Genomic DNA, 15,525 nt, shown 5'->3' with positions numbered 1-15,525 from the left:
CAAGAACAGGTTGGTTTTGGCCTGTCTAATTAATATTCATTAGCCTCTCTTCTGATTGGCCTGTTGTTTTATGAGTGACGCACGGCCAGGCCAACACAGGTATGGTCATGTGCTGTAGCCTGCTGTGGTCTGGTGATGCTCTCACAAGTAAGGTAAATAAAACACCTGTAATGATGGACATTGCTGAGGGAAATGTTATCCGGCCTTATATGTTCGAGTCGGACTCAGACCCCGAATCGGCGACGACAGGAGACAAACAACCACCTCCTTACTTTCGGCGTTATTGTAAGAGTATTATTAAACATCAATGCGTTAACGTTAAGCTAATTTAAACTGTCTGTAAACAAACTCAGACTTTTTTTTTTTGTGGTCAAATTCCAAAATATGTACGTTAATAGCTAGTTATACACTGATTTTGAAACACTTAACTGCTTTATAATGTAAGGTTAGCAGACAGACACCGAATGCAGCTATGTAACTATTGCTTTCTGATACAGTAAGTTGACGTGCATCAATTTATTTTACATCATGAAAAAAGACATTTCAGTTGACAATATGGGACCTTTAAACATCTAATGATACAAAATGTAAAAATAATAATAATTTAAGCCGTTTAAATGTTGACTTATATCTTACTAAGATTCCATTATATAGTTTATACTCTTTATTAGCCTATATAGGAAATGTACCCTGTTTTGAACCCTGTTTTGTTGAACATTGTCAGCTGACACAACGAAAAACTCCACAATAGTTTATTTTTATTTTTTTACAACGTTCAAAAAGAGGGAATAAATAGAGAGAGGTTGTTAACCGCGCCCTCTCAGCAGCATTAACAACTAGTTGTTTGCTATTTGAGTATTATAAGGTAATACAATACAAAGTATTATAATATCGTAAATCCTGCAAAGTTTTATTTATTTATATTTTAATAAAAAAAATAAAAAAAAGAACACTGTGTTATTGGATTTAAATGCGGATGCCCGTTAAAAGTTTGAAAAGGATCCATCATCAAAGGGGGGGAAATTAAAGGACATCAGTGATTTTGATATCCCTGTAATTCTGGGATTTACAGTGCCTGTTTAAATTACTGTTATAATTCTGTATTTAAAAAATAATAATTAGGAAAAAAAAGATTTCACCTCCAAGGCGAGCGTCTTATCGAAACACGTGCTTGGCCAATCAGAGGAAACTCATAGCCTGTCAATCACATTGAAATAAGCCCCGCCTATATATTTGCTTATCCAATCAGAAGCGAAGCACCACTCCCACCTTCACGGCGAGCTTGTCAATCTTGTGTAAATAAACCCTCGTACACACGAGACGGACACGTCCACTTTCACAGAGAGATTTCTGCAGTTCATCATGTAAAATGGTCGCGAATGAGTTTTTCAAGTAAGTTTGCCCTTTAAAATAGCTTTGACAACGCTGTCTTGTGCTAAAGACATAGACGAGCTGCCTGGTAAAGGAGTTACATTGGTAATGGCCTCTGAAAGCGAGCATGATGATCCATTCCAGCAAATTCTGCTTCAAATCGGTGGAAAAAGTAACATTCATTTAATAAGCGCGGTGAGCGGACCTGAAGGAGACACCGGCGTTTTACAGGACTTTATCGCTGATATGTTTAATAACGGGGAGCATGAAGAAATCCACGACTCTATTGGCAACAGCAACGGCGAAATCAAAATCCAAACAAACGTCTGCACTCCCGACCAATCAGAACAAAGTTCATGTGTTCCCGATGATCGATGCACCAAGAGCAAGAAACCAGATCCACTCGAGAATAAAAGCGTGAGTTCAAGCAGAAACATCGGCGGCAAGCAGAGAGCCATCAAATGCTCCGTGATCATATTCATCTTCAGACACGATTATGTGTGTGCTAAGGAGAACGAGGTGTGTTTGAGGGAGATCCTGAAGGACGTGAGAGCTCGCTTAAAGAGAAACGCGCTCCGCCCGGCTCTGCTGGGACTCGTTCACACGGACAGCGATCAATCGGAGAGCAAAGAGTCAGTGGACTTACTGGATCGATCAATGCGATCAGTGTTTATCAGTCACCCCCAACAGGCCATATGGACCGGCCGGTACGTGTCAAAGTGCCCGGATGTGTTGCAGGAGATCAGATGGAGCACCTGCCGGGCTGTGAAGTCCTCAATGTCTGCAGGTTAGATGATCAACCTAGTGCACTCTTTGGGCATCACTACGGAGCCCTTAAAGGGACATGGTGAAGTATAAAAAAATGAGGTGGAGGAACAATTATTTGTCAGTGCTTTTGCGTCCTCTCGCAAATGTTTTGTGTTCTCTCGAGAAACTTTGCATTCCCTCGCCAAAACTTTTGCTTTAAGCCAAAAACTTTGCGTTCCCAACTTCCCTCGCTAAATCTTTGTGTTCCCTCGCTAAATCTTTGTGTTCCCTCGCTAAATCTTTGTGTTCCCTCGCTAAATCTTTGCGTTCCCTCGCTAAATCTTTGTGTTCCCTCGCTAAATCTTTGCGTTCCCTCGCTAAATCTTTGTGTTCCCTCGCTAAATCTTTGCGTTCCCTCTCAAAAACGGTTGCGTTCTGCCGAGAAACTTTGTGTTCGCTCACAAAGAGCTCAAAAGGTTTTGCGAGTGAACGCAAATTTGCTCGGGGGAACGCAAGTGTTTGCGAAAGAACGCAAAAGCATTGACTTATAATTTTTTTCTCCCATCTCATATGTTTTTCCACCACAATGTACCTTTTGTATGGAAGCTTGTTTCCGCCATGGAATAAAATAATTTTAAAGATAATTGTGCCGTTTTATCTCACAATTCGGACTTTTTTATCTCACAATTCAGACTTTTTTCTCTCACAATTGCGTTCACATCTCGCAATTCTGACTACTTTTCTCACAATTGTGAGATATAAACTTGCAATTGAGAGTTATAAAGTCCAATTCTGAGGAAGAAAACACTGACTTTATATCTCGCAATTCTGACTTTATAACTCGCAATTAGTTTGGATATAAAACCCTCTTTGGTAGCAATTAAAAATAGAATAAATCACATTTTGAAAGTAACTTTATGCTTCAAATAAAGATTCACTTACAATTACAGTACATTGTTACATCAGTAGGTGGCGACAAGTGACTTAAGAAAATGTTTTTGTCATTGAATCATTCAGACAAGAGATTTGTTCAAAAACGCTGATTCATCCAGTAATGAAACAGTGAAAGGTGTGTTTGACTTGAAGCGGCGCTGCGGTGGATCGGTGTATGACATCAAATTACCCAAGAGAGAACAGACGGCTCCTTATGCTTTCTAATTACTCTTGCGGTGCTTTGATGTCATACACCGATAGGTCTGCGCAGAGCCGCTTCAAGTCAAACACACCTTTGAGTGAGTCATTGAATCATTCATTCAAGACATTCTTCAAAAAGCTCATTCATTAAGTAATGAAACAAGTGAAGCCTTTATGAGCAAGTCAATGAATCATTAATTCAAGAGATTTGTTCAAAAACACTGATTCTTCTAGTAATGAAACAAGTGAAGCCTTTATGAGCAAGTCATTGAATCATTAATTCAAGAGATTTGTTCAAAAACACTGATTGGTCCAGTAATGAAACAAGTGAAGCCTTTATGAGCGAGTCATTGAATCATTCATTCAAGAGATTCTTCAAAAAGCTGATTCATTCAGTAATGAAACAAGTTAAGTCTTTATGAGCAAGTCGTTGAATCATTCATTCAAGAGATTTGTTCAAAAACACTGATTCATTCAGTAATGAAACAAGTGAAGCCTTTATGAGTGAGTCATTGAATCATTCATTCAACAGATTCTTCAAAAAGCTGATTCATCCAGTAATGAAACAAGTGAAGCCTTTATGAGCGAGTCATTGAATCATTCATTCAAGAGATTTGTTCAAAAACACTGATTCATTCAGTAATGAAACAAGTTAAGCCTTTATGAGCAAGTCATTGAATCATTCATTCAAGAGATTTGTTCAAAAACACTGATTCATTAAGTAATGAAACAAGTGAAGCCTTTATGATTGAGTCATTGACTCATTCATTGATACAGACAAAAAAACAACAAATCAAATTAATTAAATATTTAAAAATAGACAGCAGCAATTAACATGTTGTCAGAACTTCTAGTAAAAAAAAATCATACAAGTTCTGCTCATTTGTGAACAAAATTATCTTGATGAACAAAATGTGTGAGGAACCAACTTTATTTGGTCATAGAGCTTATTTTCGGCAACAATCCGAAAAAGCCATTGTAGTCTTTTGAGACTAGACGATCTAGTAAGCTCCCTAACTAGACAGCATTTGGCCATTACACTCTAAAAAATCAAAAAAGTAATGTTGCCATAGAAGAACCTTTTTTTTTTTTTCTTAGTATGAAGAACATTTAAATAATCCACTATAAAGAACCGTTCGAGCGACGGGAAGATGTTGAGTGTTTTTGCTCATACGCCTGTTGGGTTTGTTGTCACAACTCCTCTGTTCATGCGTCACATGATTTGGGGAATTATAATGAATGGAGGCCACAAGAAGAAGCGAAGAAAGAGAGAATGCTTCTAATGAGTCCCGTCTCAATGGCTCTTTATGTTGCAGATAGCGGCGCTGGCAGTAAAAGCGGTGTGTTTTGGCCCCTGAAGTGTTTACCAGGAATGTTCAGGAAGCGCCACAGAGGACAGGCCGACTTCAGCACCAACAGTATGAGGACACTCATTCGCATTTGGTTTCAAAAACAGTTGTTTCTCTGTTGATTTAATTGTGCAATCTTTTTACTCTTGCAGCAAATCCAAACCCATCCGAAGAAGGAATCCCCTTGCAGACGAAGCCCTCGGCTCAATGACGCCAGACACGCTTCCCAAACAGACCGAGATGGTGGAAAACCAAGCCTCAAACTACTTGTCTGTGTTCGACTCAGGTCATTTACTCTTGCACTATAACTTTCCAATCGAGAAATGAAGGCGACAAAAGGCTGCTACTGCATTATTCATCATGATACATGCTTGATATCAGAAGGAAGTCTCACTGCTATCATCACAGTAGCATTATAGAGAGTCGGAGATTATTAGTGTTAAATCATCTATTGTGACAATTGCTGAACACTGTGAATGACTGTAATGCATTAATTGCTGTTATTATAAATAAAAGAAACACTTTGTTGCATCATAGTCAGTAAGTTTTGCACTATTCCCTCATGCGATTCTGAACTAACCTGGGAAATGAATTGTAGCTGTTCAGAAACTATTCCAGTGGTTCATAAACCATAATCTTGAATACTTGAAAAATTAAAGTCACCATGAAATCAAAATGGACAGTTCTTGTTTGTGTGTTTTATTTGTATTGAATATGGCATTTTATTCTAACTGATTTATCTGAGCACATCATTGTTTTATTTTATTCACTTGCCCTCATTTTCTTTAATCAAAATTACGTACTCTCCCTTTGGCGGGGCAACCTGTCAATCACATCAGATCCACCAATAGCAAACCACAACCATCCATCAATCACCACAACCAATCCCTGTAGACTAAATCAAGCCCCGCCCACATTTGATCTTGTTCCACAAGCATTTCACTCGGATATTTGTCACAACAGGGAAGAAAAGACTAGCGCAACTTCCCTTTAATGATGACTTTTTTTTTTATCATAATTTTTTTATCATAATTATGACATAAGTAAAAATTATGACAAAAAGTGAATTGTGACAGAAAGTCTGAGTACACCATATTTCGACTTATCTAAATTATGACTGAGTACATCATAATGTTGTCTTATATCATATATCATGTTTTATATCATAATTATAACTTGGTATTTCATAATTTCAAATTTGTCTAAATTTGAACTTTAATCACATATTTTCTACTTTTTTTTACCTCATAATGACTGAGTACATCATAGTTTGACTTTTTATTTCATAATTATGACTGAATACATCATAATTATGACTTAGTATCTCAATTTCAAAATATTACCTCATAAATGAGTACACCATAATTTCATATTTTATCTCTTAATTATGACTTAGTATCTCAATTTCAAATGTTTACCTAAAGGAATGAGTACACCATAATTTAATATTTTATCTCATAATTATGACTGTGTACTCCATAATTTCGTCTTTTATCTCATAATTAATACTTAGTATCTGAAAATTTCAAAGTTATAATAATTTTGACTTTTTAATCTCATAATTTTTTTTTTTTATTTCACAATTGATTTAGTACATCAGAATGTTGCCTTTTTATGTCATAAGTTTGAATTTTTTTTATGACTTAGTATGTCATAATTATGACTTTTTATGTCATAATTAAGATTTAACAACGCATAACTTGTTTTTTAATGTGGCAGAAATGGGCTTCCATAGATTCTTGTTAATTAAAACATATTTTATTTATACGTACTGCGTACAGAATAGGCTAAATAATATTTGTGATTTTCTGCTGGGCTGTTTACAATCTGAACTACTGAATCAATGTTCGTGAATGAGTGACTCTTTTGAGTCGGTTCTTTTCAGTTGATTGATCACTCCAGACAGCAATGGTCTGAATCGGTTTGTGATTCAGAATGATTCAAACGGATGATCACGCACTGAGTCGTTTAGGTGAGCTTCTCACAGTGGTGCTCAACCCGGGGCCACTAGGGGTCCTCAGACACTTCTAACGGGCCTTACTGTAAGTTACAATTATGAGCTGCTAAAACCACTAAAATAAACATGTCACATGTACAATACTAATACTGTAAGCCCATTTCCACCACATAAAAAAAAAAAAAAATGCTTTTGTAAATCAGAATTATGACAAAAATCTAAATTATGACAAGTTATGAGATAAAAAGTGGAAATTATGAGATACTAAGTCATAATTATGAGATATTTGAAATTGTAACATAAAAAGTAAAAATTATGAGTCATACATTTGACTTATATCTCATAATTTCCGATTTGTATGTCATAATTATGACTTAATATATCATAATTATGACTTTTTATGTCATAATATATATATATATATGTCAATATAGATGTCATATATATATATATATATATATATATATATATATATATATATATATATATATTCATTTTTTTTCCAGAATTATGAATAACCAAATTATGATTTCAGAAATGGGCTACAGTTATTATAGATGTAACAGAAGGAAATTTGTTCCATCTTGAGATATTTGAAATTGTAACATAAAAAGTAAAAATGATGAGTCATAAATTTGACTTGTATCTCATAATTTCCTATTTTTCTGTCATAATTATGACTTAATATCTCATTATTATGACTTTTTATGTCATAATTTTCACTTTTCTGTAGGAATTTTGACTTTTTATGTCGTTTTTTAAAAACTAATGATGTCATATATATATATATATATATATATATATATATATATATATATATATATATATATATATATATAACAGAAGGAAATTTGTTCCATCTTGGACCACAGAGTGGCATGACGAACCACACAGACTTCACTGAACGGCAGAGAAGAAGAGCCACTGACGGGCTGCCCACTTCAAAGCCTGTCTGGAAACAATTACCACATGCCTTACACATCCAATATATTAATATAAAAATAACAGATATTACCCATAAAAGAATAGTTGTATAATATCTGCTCATCACCACCTTCATGTATTCTGCAGCATGTGATTTTATACTAAATGACAACTCGTATTTTTCAGGCGCTATTTCCGGCGTCCCGGCGCAGAAGCGCTCATTCAGTCAGAGGAGTTTGTGCCGCTGCTGTAATAGCAGTCGATCGCTCGAGCGCACACAGTTTCATTGACAGCCAAATAGACTCTATTCTTCTTAATACGGTTTGTGTGTTTAAATCACTGTGCTGGAGGAGATCCAGTGACCGTCGCAAACAGACATGATCACTTCAGCCGGTGAGTGAATGCGAGTGAGCGAGAGAGAGTGCGTTTGATTTAGCTGAGTCACACAGCTAACGGCTAACACGCCGCAAAACCTCGACGAGCTTCAGAACTCGAGCTGTGTTTAATGCGGATATATTTTCAGTTATAAGTATGCTATATGTACTGCTTTAGCGCGTAGAGGCGGTGGTGATAGTGTAAAGGTTTGCTAATGTCACTTCTCGTGGTGTTTTCACTGCTGTGGTTTGTTTACATCGGCAAAATAGCGTGATTTTTGAAAAGTAGATCTGATATATATGTGTCTCAACATTGTTTTGACTATATAAATAATATCAAAAAGCCATTTATATGTTAATTTTTAATAAAAACGCATGTCTGAGGTTGTTATTTAGCAGATCTGTCATGTCATTGTTGCTAAACGTTAGCCTTGTAACACGGATAGATGGACTGATATGAAGACAGATGGACATACAGGCTTTATAACGTTACATAGATATAGAGAGATATATAGATATAGATGTAGATTTGCAGTACAGCCCAAAAGTTTGGACACATTACTATTTTTACTGTTTTTGAAAGAAGTTTCTTCTGCTCATCAAGCCTGCATTTATTTGATCAAAAATACAGAATTGTTTCTTAATATTGTGATATATTATTACAATTTAAAATAATTGGTTTTCAATTTATTATACTTTAAATTATCATTTATTTATGTGATGCAAAGCTGAATTTTCAGGATCATTACTCCAGTCTATCACATGATCCTTTAGAAATCATTCTAATATGATGATTCATTATCAAAGTTGGAAACAGTTCTGCTGCTTAATATTTTTTCATAACCTGTGATACTTTTTTAGGATACTTTGATGAATAAAAAGTAAAAAAATAAAAGAAGCAAATGTTTTAAAAACAGAAATCTTTTGTAACAACAATATACACGACTGGGGCCTGTTTCAGAAAGGAGGTTAAGTGAAAACTCTGAGTATGTTAACCCTGAAATGAGGGAAACTCTGAGTTTTCTGTTTCAGAATGGGAGGTATGTTAAACCCGAGGAAGCAGAGTAAGTCAAGCCTGTTTCTGAAAGAGAGGAGTCAGTTACCATGGTAACTTACTCTGTGAACCTAACCTGGTCAGGAGCAGGTTTTCTTCAGTAAACCCAGAGTTTCTTTCGGTCTCCTCCCCTTTTTAAAGTGGAAGTGGTGTTTAAACACCTCATTCATTCTTTCAGTACATTTTTATTAATAAAATTAATCTTTTATTATAAATAAAATATATATATATATCTTTTTTTAAATAAGATGAAGTCTATATAACTCCTTTACTGGCAACTGAAAACACAGTAGTAGATTAGAGTTACATAATGTAGTTCTAAACAAATTCTACAGAATTAAACTGGCATTTACTGAGAATCACTGAACTGTTCATCTGTGCAACAGAAGTTGATGGGCCGTCCTCCTGCTGTTCTTCCACACTCTGGGGGCGCGGGGAGAGATGAGAATACCCGTTTATACTTAGATTTAAACTTAGATTATATAGGCTACTCCACATAAAAATGTGAATGTGTAGATTGTTTGATGTGTAGACACATAATATTAACATTACCTCTGTAGGCCTCTCTGTGGCAGCAGAAACTCTTTATCCCCATGTGATGAGCATTTGGTTGAGTACACTTTATAACACTATCTGTCATAATTTCTGGTGTATTGAGTAGGCGACTTACGACTGCCTGGGGTTCTGTTGGGACAGGAGGCTCCAAAAGACAGATATTACCATCAGAATCTATTGGGACCAACAAAAATCCTAACCCAAAGTAAAATAAATGGAAATCTCAAAAATAGCCTATATAAAAAATAACACATATGTAAACCTCTTACCTTTTATGAAGGCCCTTGGATCTTTGGGACTGGCTCTGAAGTCCGTCCAGGAATTCCCTCAGCTGTAAACGCTGCTGCACTGCTAGACACTGGATGCTTTAGTTATTTAATATCTCAAGTGTTTGTAAAGTCAGGTAGCCTACACCCATACTATGCTCAAGCCTTACTTGACTGAATTATGTTTTTATATTTAATTTTCAGCTGCTGCCATGTTCTTTTAATGCCTGCAGGATTGCACCTACATGAAAATTAAAATTAGGTTGACATACTGTTCTTCCAGTTTCACCTCTGATATTATAACAGTTGGGTAATTTACTTGTATTACTAACTACAAATGACATCTTCAACATTGTAATTAGATTAATGTAATAATGACTATCTTTAGAAATGATTGGTCTACTTATTACTAATTACTAAATCCCATGTCAACCTTAAACACTTGAACAATACAAGGAGAGACAAACAGCACTTTTAATGCTTTCAAATATACAATTGCATGAATTATTCTTGAATTGACCAAAGTGTGTAGAGGGAGAAGGTTACATTAAAAATATAACTTTTAAAAATGTATGTTAAATAGCCTATACAGAATTGTTCTATAGTCTAATACAATTACATCAGATTAAACTTAAAATTACAGAAGAATTAAGAGTAATCCCTTTAATTAATTACAGTATTTAGATTACTTGGTAATTAATTACACCCAACACTGTATAACAGTAATTAAAATGTGAAGAAATATGCAGACCTCTTTTTGTCTGCCGCTGTTGCCATGGTGACTCGTAATATCTGCGCTCCATTGATAATGGCTTTTTATAGCTGTGGTGCACGTGCTAAACTCAGAGTCAGTCAACTCACTCAGAGTTGATTGAACTAACTCATTTCAGCTGTTCTGTAACCGAAAACTCAGAGTTTCCCATCTCAGGGTAAGTCAACTCAGAGTTCAAGTTTTAACTCAGAGTTGGTTGAACCTCCTTATTGAAACAGGCCCCAGGTCAGTCATTTTGGGTCAGTCATTTCTTTTCTTTCTTTTTTTGAAATAAATCAATACTTTTATTCAGCAAGGATGTGTTAAATTGATAAAAAGTGATAGTAAAGAAGATTTAGCCTATATTATTAGAACATATTTTTTTTATTTTGAATAAATGCAGTTCTTTTTAACCTTTTATTCATCAAATATATATTAACTGTGTCCAACACTCATAATAAATCAGAATATTAGAATGATTTCTAAAGGATCATGTGATAGACTGGAGTAATGATCCTGAAAATTCAGCTTTGCATCACAGAAATAAATTATAATTTAAAGTATAATAAATTGAAAACCAATTATTTTAAATTGTAATAATATTTCACAATATTAAAAAAAAAAATTCTGTATTTTTGATCAAATAAATGCAGGCTTAATGAGCAGAAGAAACTTCTTTCAAAAACATTAAAAATAGTAATGTCCAAACTGTTGACCTGTATTGTATATATATATATATATATATTAGGGCTGTCAAAAGATTAATCGCGATTAATCGCATCCAAAATAAAAGTTTGTGTTTATATAATATATGTGTGTGTACTGTGTATAATTATTTTGTATATATAAATACACACACATGCATGTATATATTTAAGAAATATTTGCATACATATACTGTATATATTTATATATAATTTATATTATATATAAATATAAATTTTTTATATATAAATTACACATTTTTCTTAAATATATACATGCATGTGTGTGTATTTATATATATACAAATTTGATTATACACAGTACACACACATATATTATGTAAACACAAACTTTTATTTTGGATGCGATTAATCTTTTTTTACAGCCCTAATATATATATATATATAGTAGTCAACATTTGAAGTGGATCAAAAGGTCTTTCATCAAAGTTATACTTGCATTTTGAACAATATATTTATTTACACACAGATATATATAAATAGACAGAGCATTATAGACATATAAGACTATATATACTGTACTGATGGCTGGTTTGCTGTTTTGTAGCTGGTATCATTTCCCTCCTGGATGAAGATGAGCCACAGCTCAAGGTACGGGATCTGCTCAAATGAACACATACATGCTTATTATATGGGTCTGGTTATTAACAGTATTTTGTTCTTCTTTTTAAGGAGTTCGCTCTTCACAAACTGAACTCCATCGTCAATGACTTTTGGGCAGAGATCTCCGAGTCCGTAGACAAAATGTAAGTCGCTCTGATGATCGTGGCTCATTTTTGAAGGCGTTCACCCAAAAATTGCCATAAATATGAAAAAGATGTACATTGATTTCTGTATTTTCTAACATGAAAAGTATAACCCGTGTGAACTGCATAAATCCAAGAAAATTTTTAATTTTACTGTAAAATAATAATACTTGTTTTTATTGTAATTAATATTATGCTACTAATAATTAAAACTCATTTTGTATTTTGTTAAGATAGTACTATTGCAGTAGTAATGTTCCTAATAATAGTAATAATATAAATATATAACTATTATATTAATAATTAAATATATTTTTATTTTACTGTTCCAATAGCGATATTTCTTTATTGACTTTTAAGTAATTTAAAATATTAAAATGAATATAATTATGATGCCAACAATAATTATTAAATGCTTTTTTTTATTACTGTACGTACAATAGTATTTTCTGTATTGATTTTTTATTAAATAATAAAATAGAAAAAAATATGTATAATAATTAAAAATAATTAAGTACTTGTTTTTTATTTTACAGTGCAATAACATTATTGCAAAAGTATTTCATTATTAATTAAAAATGAATGTTTGTTTTTTTAACCCATATTGAACAGGGAAACAATATCCGAGTTGCTATTTTCTATAATATTGAAAGCATATTGTTTTACAGAAAAGAGCAGCCAGTCTAATTTTCTCTTGTTATTATAAATGAAATGGCTGACATTAATAAGCTCATACTGAAGCCTTTCATACGAGTGTTTTAGATGCTAATGAAATGTGTGTTCCTCCGTCAGCGAGGTCCTGTATGAGGATGAGACGTTTCGTAGCAGAGAGTTTGCCGCACTGGTGGCGTCTAAAGTCTTTTACCACCTCGGGGCTTTCGACGAGTCTTTAAACTACGCGCTGGGGGCTGGAGACCTCTTCAACGTCACCGACGACTCCGAATATGTGGAGACCATTATTGGTAAGTGATCAGCTTATCCTGAAGAAATCCTGAAAAAATGTATCACGGTTTCAAAGTTATTTGAAGTTGTAATTCATAAATTATCAAAATAAATGCGACTCTAATGAGTGTATATATATATTCTTCTCCCATCAGCCAAGTGTATCGATCACTACACCAAACTGCGTGTTGGGAACGCCGAGCTGCCAGAGGACGAGGAGAAGAAAAGCATCGATCCTCGTCTGGAGGGAATCGTCAACAAGATGTTCCAGCGCTGCCTGGGAGATCACAAGTACAAACAGGCCATCGGCATCGCGCTGGAGACCAGACGCCTGGACATCTTTGAGAAAACCGTCCTGGAATCTGTAAGCTGCTCATCTGCAGAATCTTACTTCATATTGTGAAGTGTGCAGTTTATGAGTGTGCAATAAAGCGGAATATAATCAATATCGCGTGTGTTTGAGGGAATGCATTGACGTCACTTTCCCGCGGGAACACGCTCCCTCAGCCGGACTGAGTGGCAGAAGAGCTGCTGCATGATGGGAATTAACAGGGGAAACTGTGGAAACGCGAGTAAAACAAACGATTACCAGTTTAAACTAAAGGTCGGACCTGATATAGTGTTCCTTACAACTTACCAAAGATCCAGTGATCCGTGGATATTGACACGCAGCAGGAACATGTTTCCTGACATTTATATGAGCCTGATTTCCACGCCGGGGAAATACATACAGCAAATGTGCATGTGAACGCTTTATTTAAATACAATATAGGTCTAAATCCGGCTGATCACTTACATCAGTGTTATATATATCGTCCAGCGTTAAAACTTGTATAGTTTTTTTTGTCCGTGTTTATTTAATGACATCCGATTATGCTTAAGCCGACAACGCACATGATCATGGAAACGCAGAAACACGTTTTTGTCATAAACCGGGTCGACACAGGTCATTTTTTGCCTCTAACTCCGATTTTGCGCGGCATGTAAACGCATTAACCTCTTCTCTGTCGGCCTATTGAAGTGTGAAGCATGTGTGAAACGTGACAGGAAAGCATCCGTAATGCAGATTTAAACACATCCAGACAGAGCGAGCATTTTGCTGGAAAGGAAGAAGGAAATATATCACTTTTTCATGACCCAGAAAATTACACGTGTGTCCTCATCTCGTGAAGCAGAAGCAGAAGTGGACCAGTCAAAGTGCTGCATCTGTCGCTGCATGAGAGGATGATGTACGAGCTGAAAGTTTCCCGCTGAACTGTTGCAAGCTTTATTTAAAAACACAACCGACATAACAAATGAAATACTGATACACAAATGAGTTTGTCGTCACACAAGGGGCATGGCCTGATATGTTACTAAAGTAATGTAAATGCGCCGCGGTTTACTTGTGTTGTCATGGTTACTGGTTTGCATGTAAACGTGGAAAACTGGTTATTTCAATAAGCTGATATTTGTGAGTTATCAGCTTACTGGTGTGCATGCAGACATGCTCAGTGATAACTGCAAATCCACCTTTCGCTGGCTGGATCCAGTTGTTTCTGTGAATTGCGGCGATCCATTTGCTTCTCTGTTCTGTAGCTTTCGGCTGTCTGTGAAAATATACCTCAGATTTCTTGTCAAATGTAGTTGTACAGTCAATAGCAAAGCTCTTTCCCGTTTTAGATGTGTTTTGTGTGTTTCTCGCGGCTGAAAACCAATGCTGTCGCTCAGTGTTTCTGCCACTCAGTGTGTGTGACCGCAGTCACTCCGGCCGACGGTGACGTCACGCGCATAACCTCTAGTGTCAAATCTCACAGGATGCAATTGAATTAGCTAAATGTATGCGCTAGGCTAGCAGTTTCAGAGTGAAGCGTGGCATTTACACACCGGATATGAGCTGCACGTGTATAAATGAGTGGAGGCGGGGCTCATTTGCATATTCATAGAGCCTGCGTATACTAAATGAGGCAAGCGTGTCGAGTTACATTCAAGATATTTTAAGGCATGAAGACATTTTTTGTAAGGAAAAAAGGTTTAAATGTCATTTTGGTGATTAAAAATGAGTTTTTAAGAGATACAATTATTAAGATGTAATCATAGTTCGAATTACAGGGGGTCAGAAATATCAGTTTTGGGGGGGTCAGATATTGTGAAAAAATATAATTACAGTTACAATACAAGTCAACTCCTATTTTCACTGTAGGAACATTTTAATGTAAAGCGATTTCAGACACCCCTATTGTGGACCGTACCATTTTTAACCACCGTGGCCAGAAGCAACTGAGATAGAGAACGACTTCACCTTCTCAAGCAAGTGTCAACGTTGAATGACAAAACGCTAGTTTCATAAAGTATCATTCTTTTCAACATTCCTTATTTGTATATTCAAAAATATTTAAAATAATCTAATACAGTTATAATCTTTCAATGTAAATTATTTATTGTATTGGTAACAGCCTAGTGTCTAATTATTTTAATTGAATATATTTATCAAATTTAAGAATTTGAAATGAAAGATGGAGCATACATTTAATACAATTAGGGGAAAATGCCCTTTATAAAGGTACAGAAAATTATTCTGAGTGTTTTCAAACAGTGATGTAATGAAACATTGACAATTTAAGCTTGAAGGGAGTAAAGCCTCTGTTTAG

The 15,525-nt window shown here is 35.1% G+C and overlaps 2 protein-coding genes across 2 annotated transcripts in view; both read left to right on the top strand.

Annotated features, from left to right (window-relative positions):
- Nucleotides 1-1,175: 1,175 nt before the first annotated feature.
- On the top strand, nucleotides 1,176-5,281 carry LOC309475298 (uncharacterized protein). The gene is made up of 3 exons (XM_082138021.1): nucleotides 1,176-2,158; nucleotides 4,569-4,670; nucleotides 4,754-5,281. The coding sequence occupies exons 1-3, from the start codon at nucleotides 1,480-1,482 to the stop codon at nucleotides 4,810-4,812; spliced, it is 840 nt and encodes a 279-aa protein (XP_081994147.1). The 5' UTR covers nucleotides 1,176-1,479; the 3' UTR covers nucleotides 4,813-5,281.
- A 2,421-nt stretch (nucleotides 5,282-7,702) lies between these two features.
- Nucleotides 7,703-15,525, top strand: part of psmd1 (proteasome 26S subunit, non-ATPase 1) — a 41,078-nt gene continuing 33,255 nt past the window's right edge. Inside the window, exons 1-5 of the mRNA XM_082138102.1 lie at nucleotides 7,703-7,875; nucleotides 11,755-11,798; nucleotides 11,880-11,953; nucleotides 12,746-12,915; nucleotides 13,051-13,259. Of these exons, the coding sequence (XP_081994228.1) occupies nucleotides 7,860-7,875; nucleotides 11,755-11,798; nucleotides 11,880-11,953; nucleotides 12,746-12,915; nucleotides 13,051-13,259 (513 nt within the window). The 5' untranslated portion in view covers nucleotides 7,703-7,859. The remainder of the gene's footprint in view (nucleotides 7,876-11,754; nucleotides 11,799-11,879; nucleotides 11,954-12,745; nucleotides 12,916-13,050; nucleotides 13,260-15,525) is intronic.

Source organism: Leuciscus leuciscus (assembly GCF_965113295.1).
Source record: "Leuciscus leuciscus genome assembly, chromosome: 15".
NCBI classification, from domain to species: domain Eukaryota; kingdom Metazoa; phylum Chordata; class Actinopteri; order Cypriniformes; family Leuciscidae; genus Leuciscus; species Leuciscus leuciscus.
This window is presented reverse-complemented; position numbering and strand designations above follow the sequence as displayed.

Bases quoted from the DNA above. Each gene is read 5' to 3' on its own strand.
- LOC309475298 (XM_082138021.1), top strand. From the start codon at position 1,480: ATGGCCTCTGAAAGCGAGCATGATGATCCATTCCAGCAAATTCTGCTT. The intron at 2,159-4,568 runs GTTAGATGATCA...TTTATGTTGCAG, and splicing joins GAAGTCCTCAATGTCTGCAG to ATAGCGGCGCTGGCAGTAAA. The intron at 4,671-4,753 runs GTATGAGGACAC...TTACTCTTGCAG, and splicing joins GGCCGACTTCAGCACCAACA to CAAATCCAAACCCATCCGAA.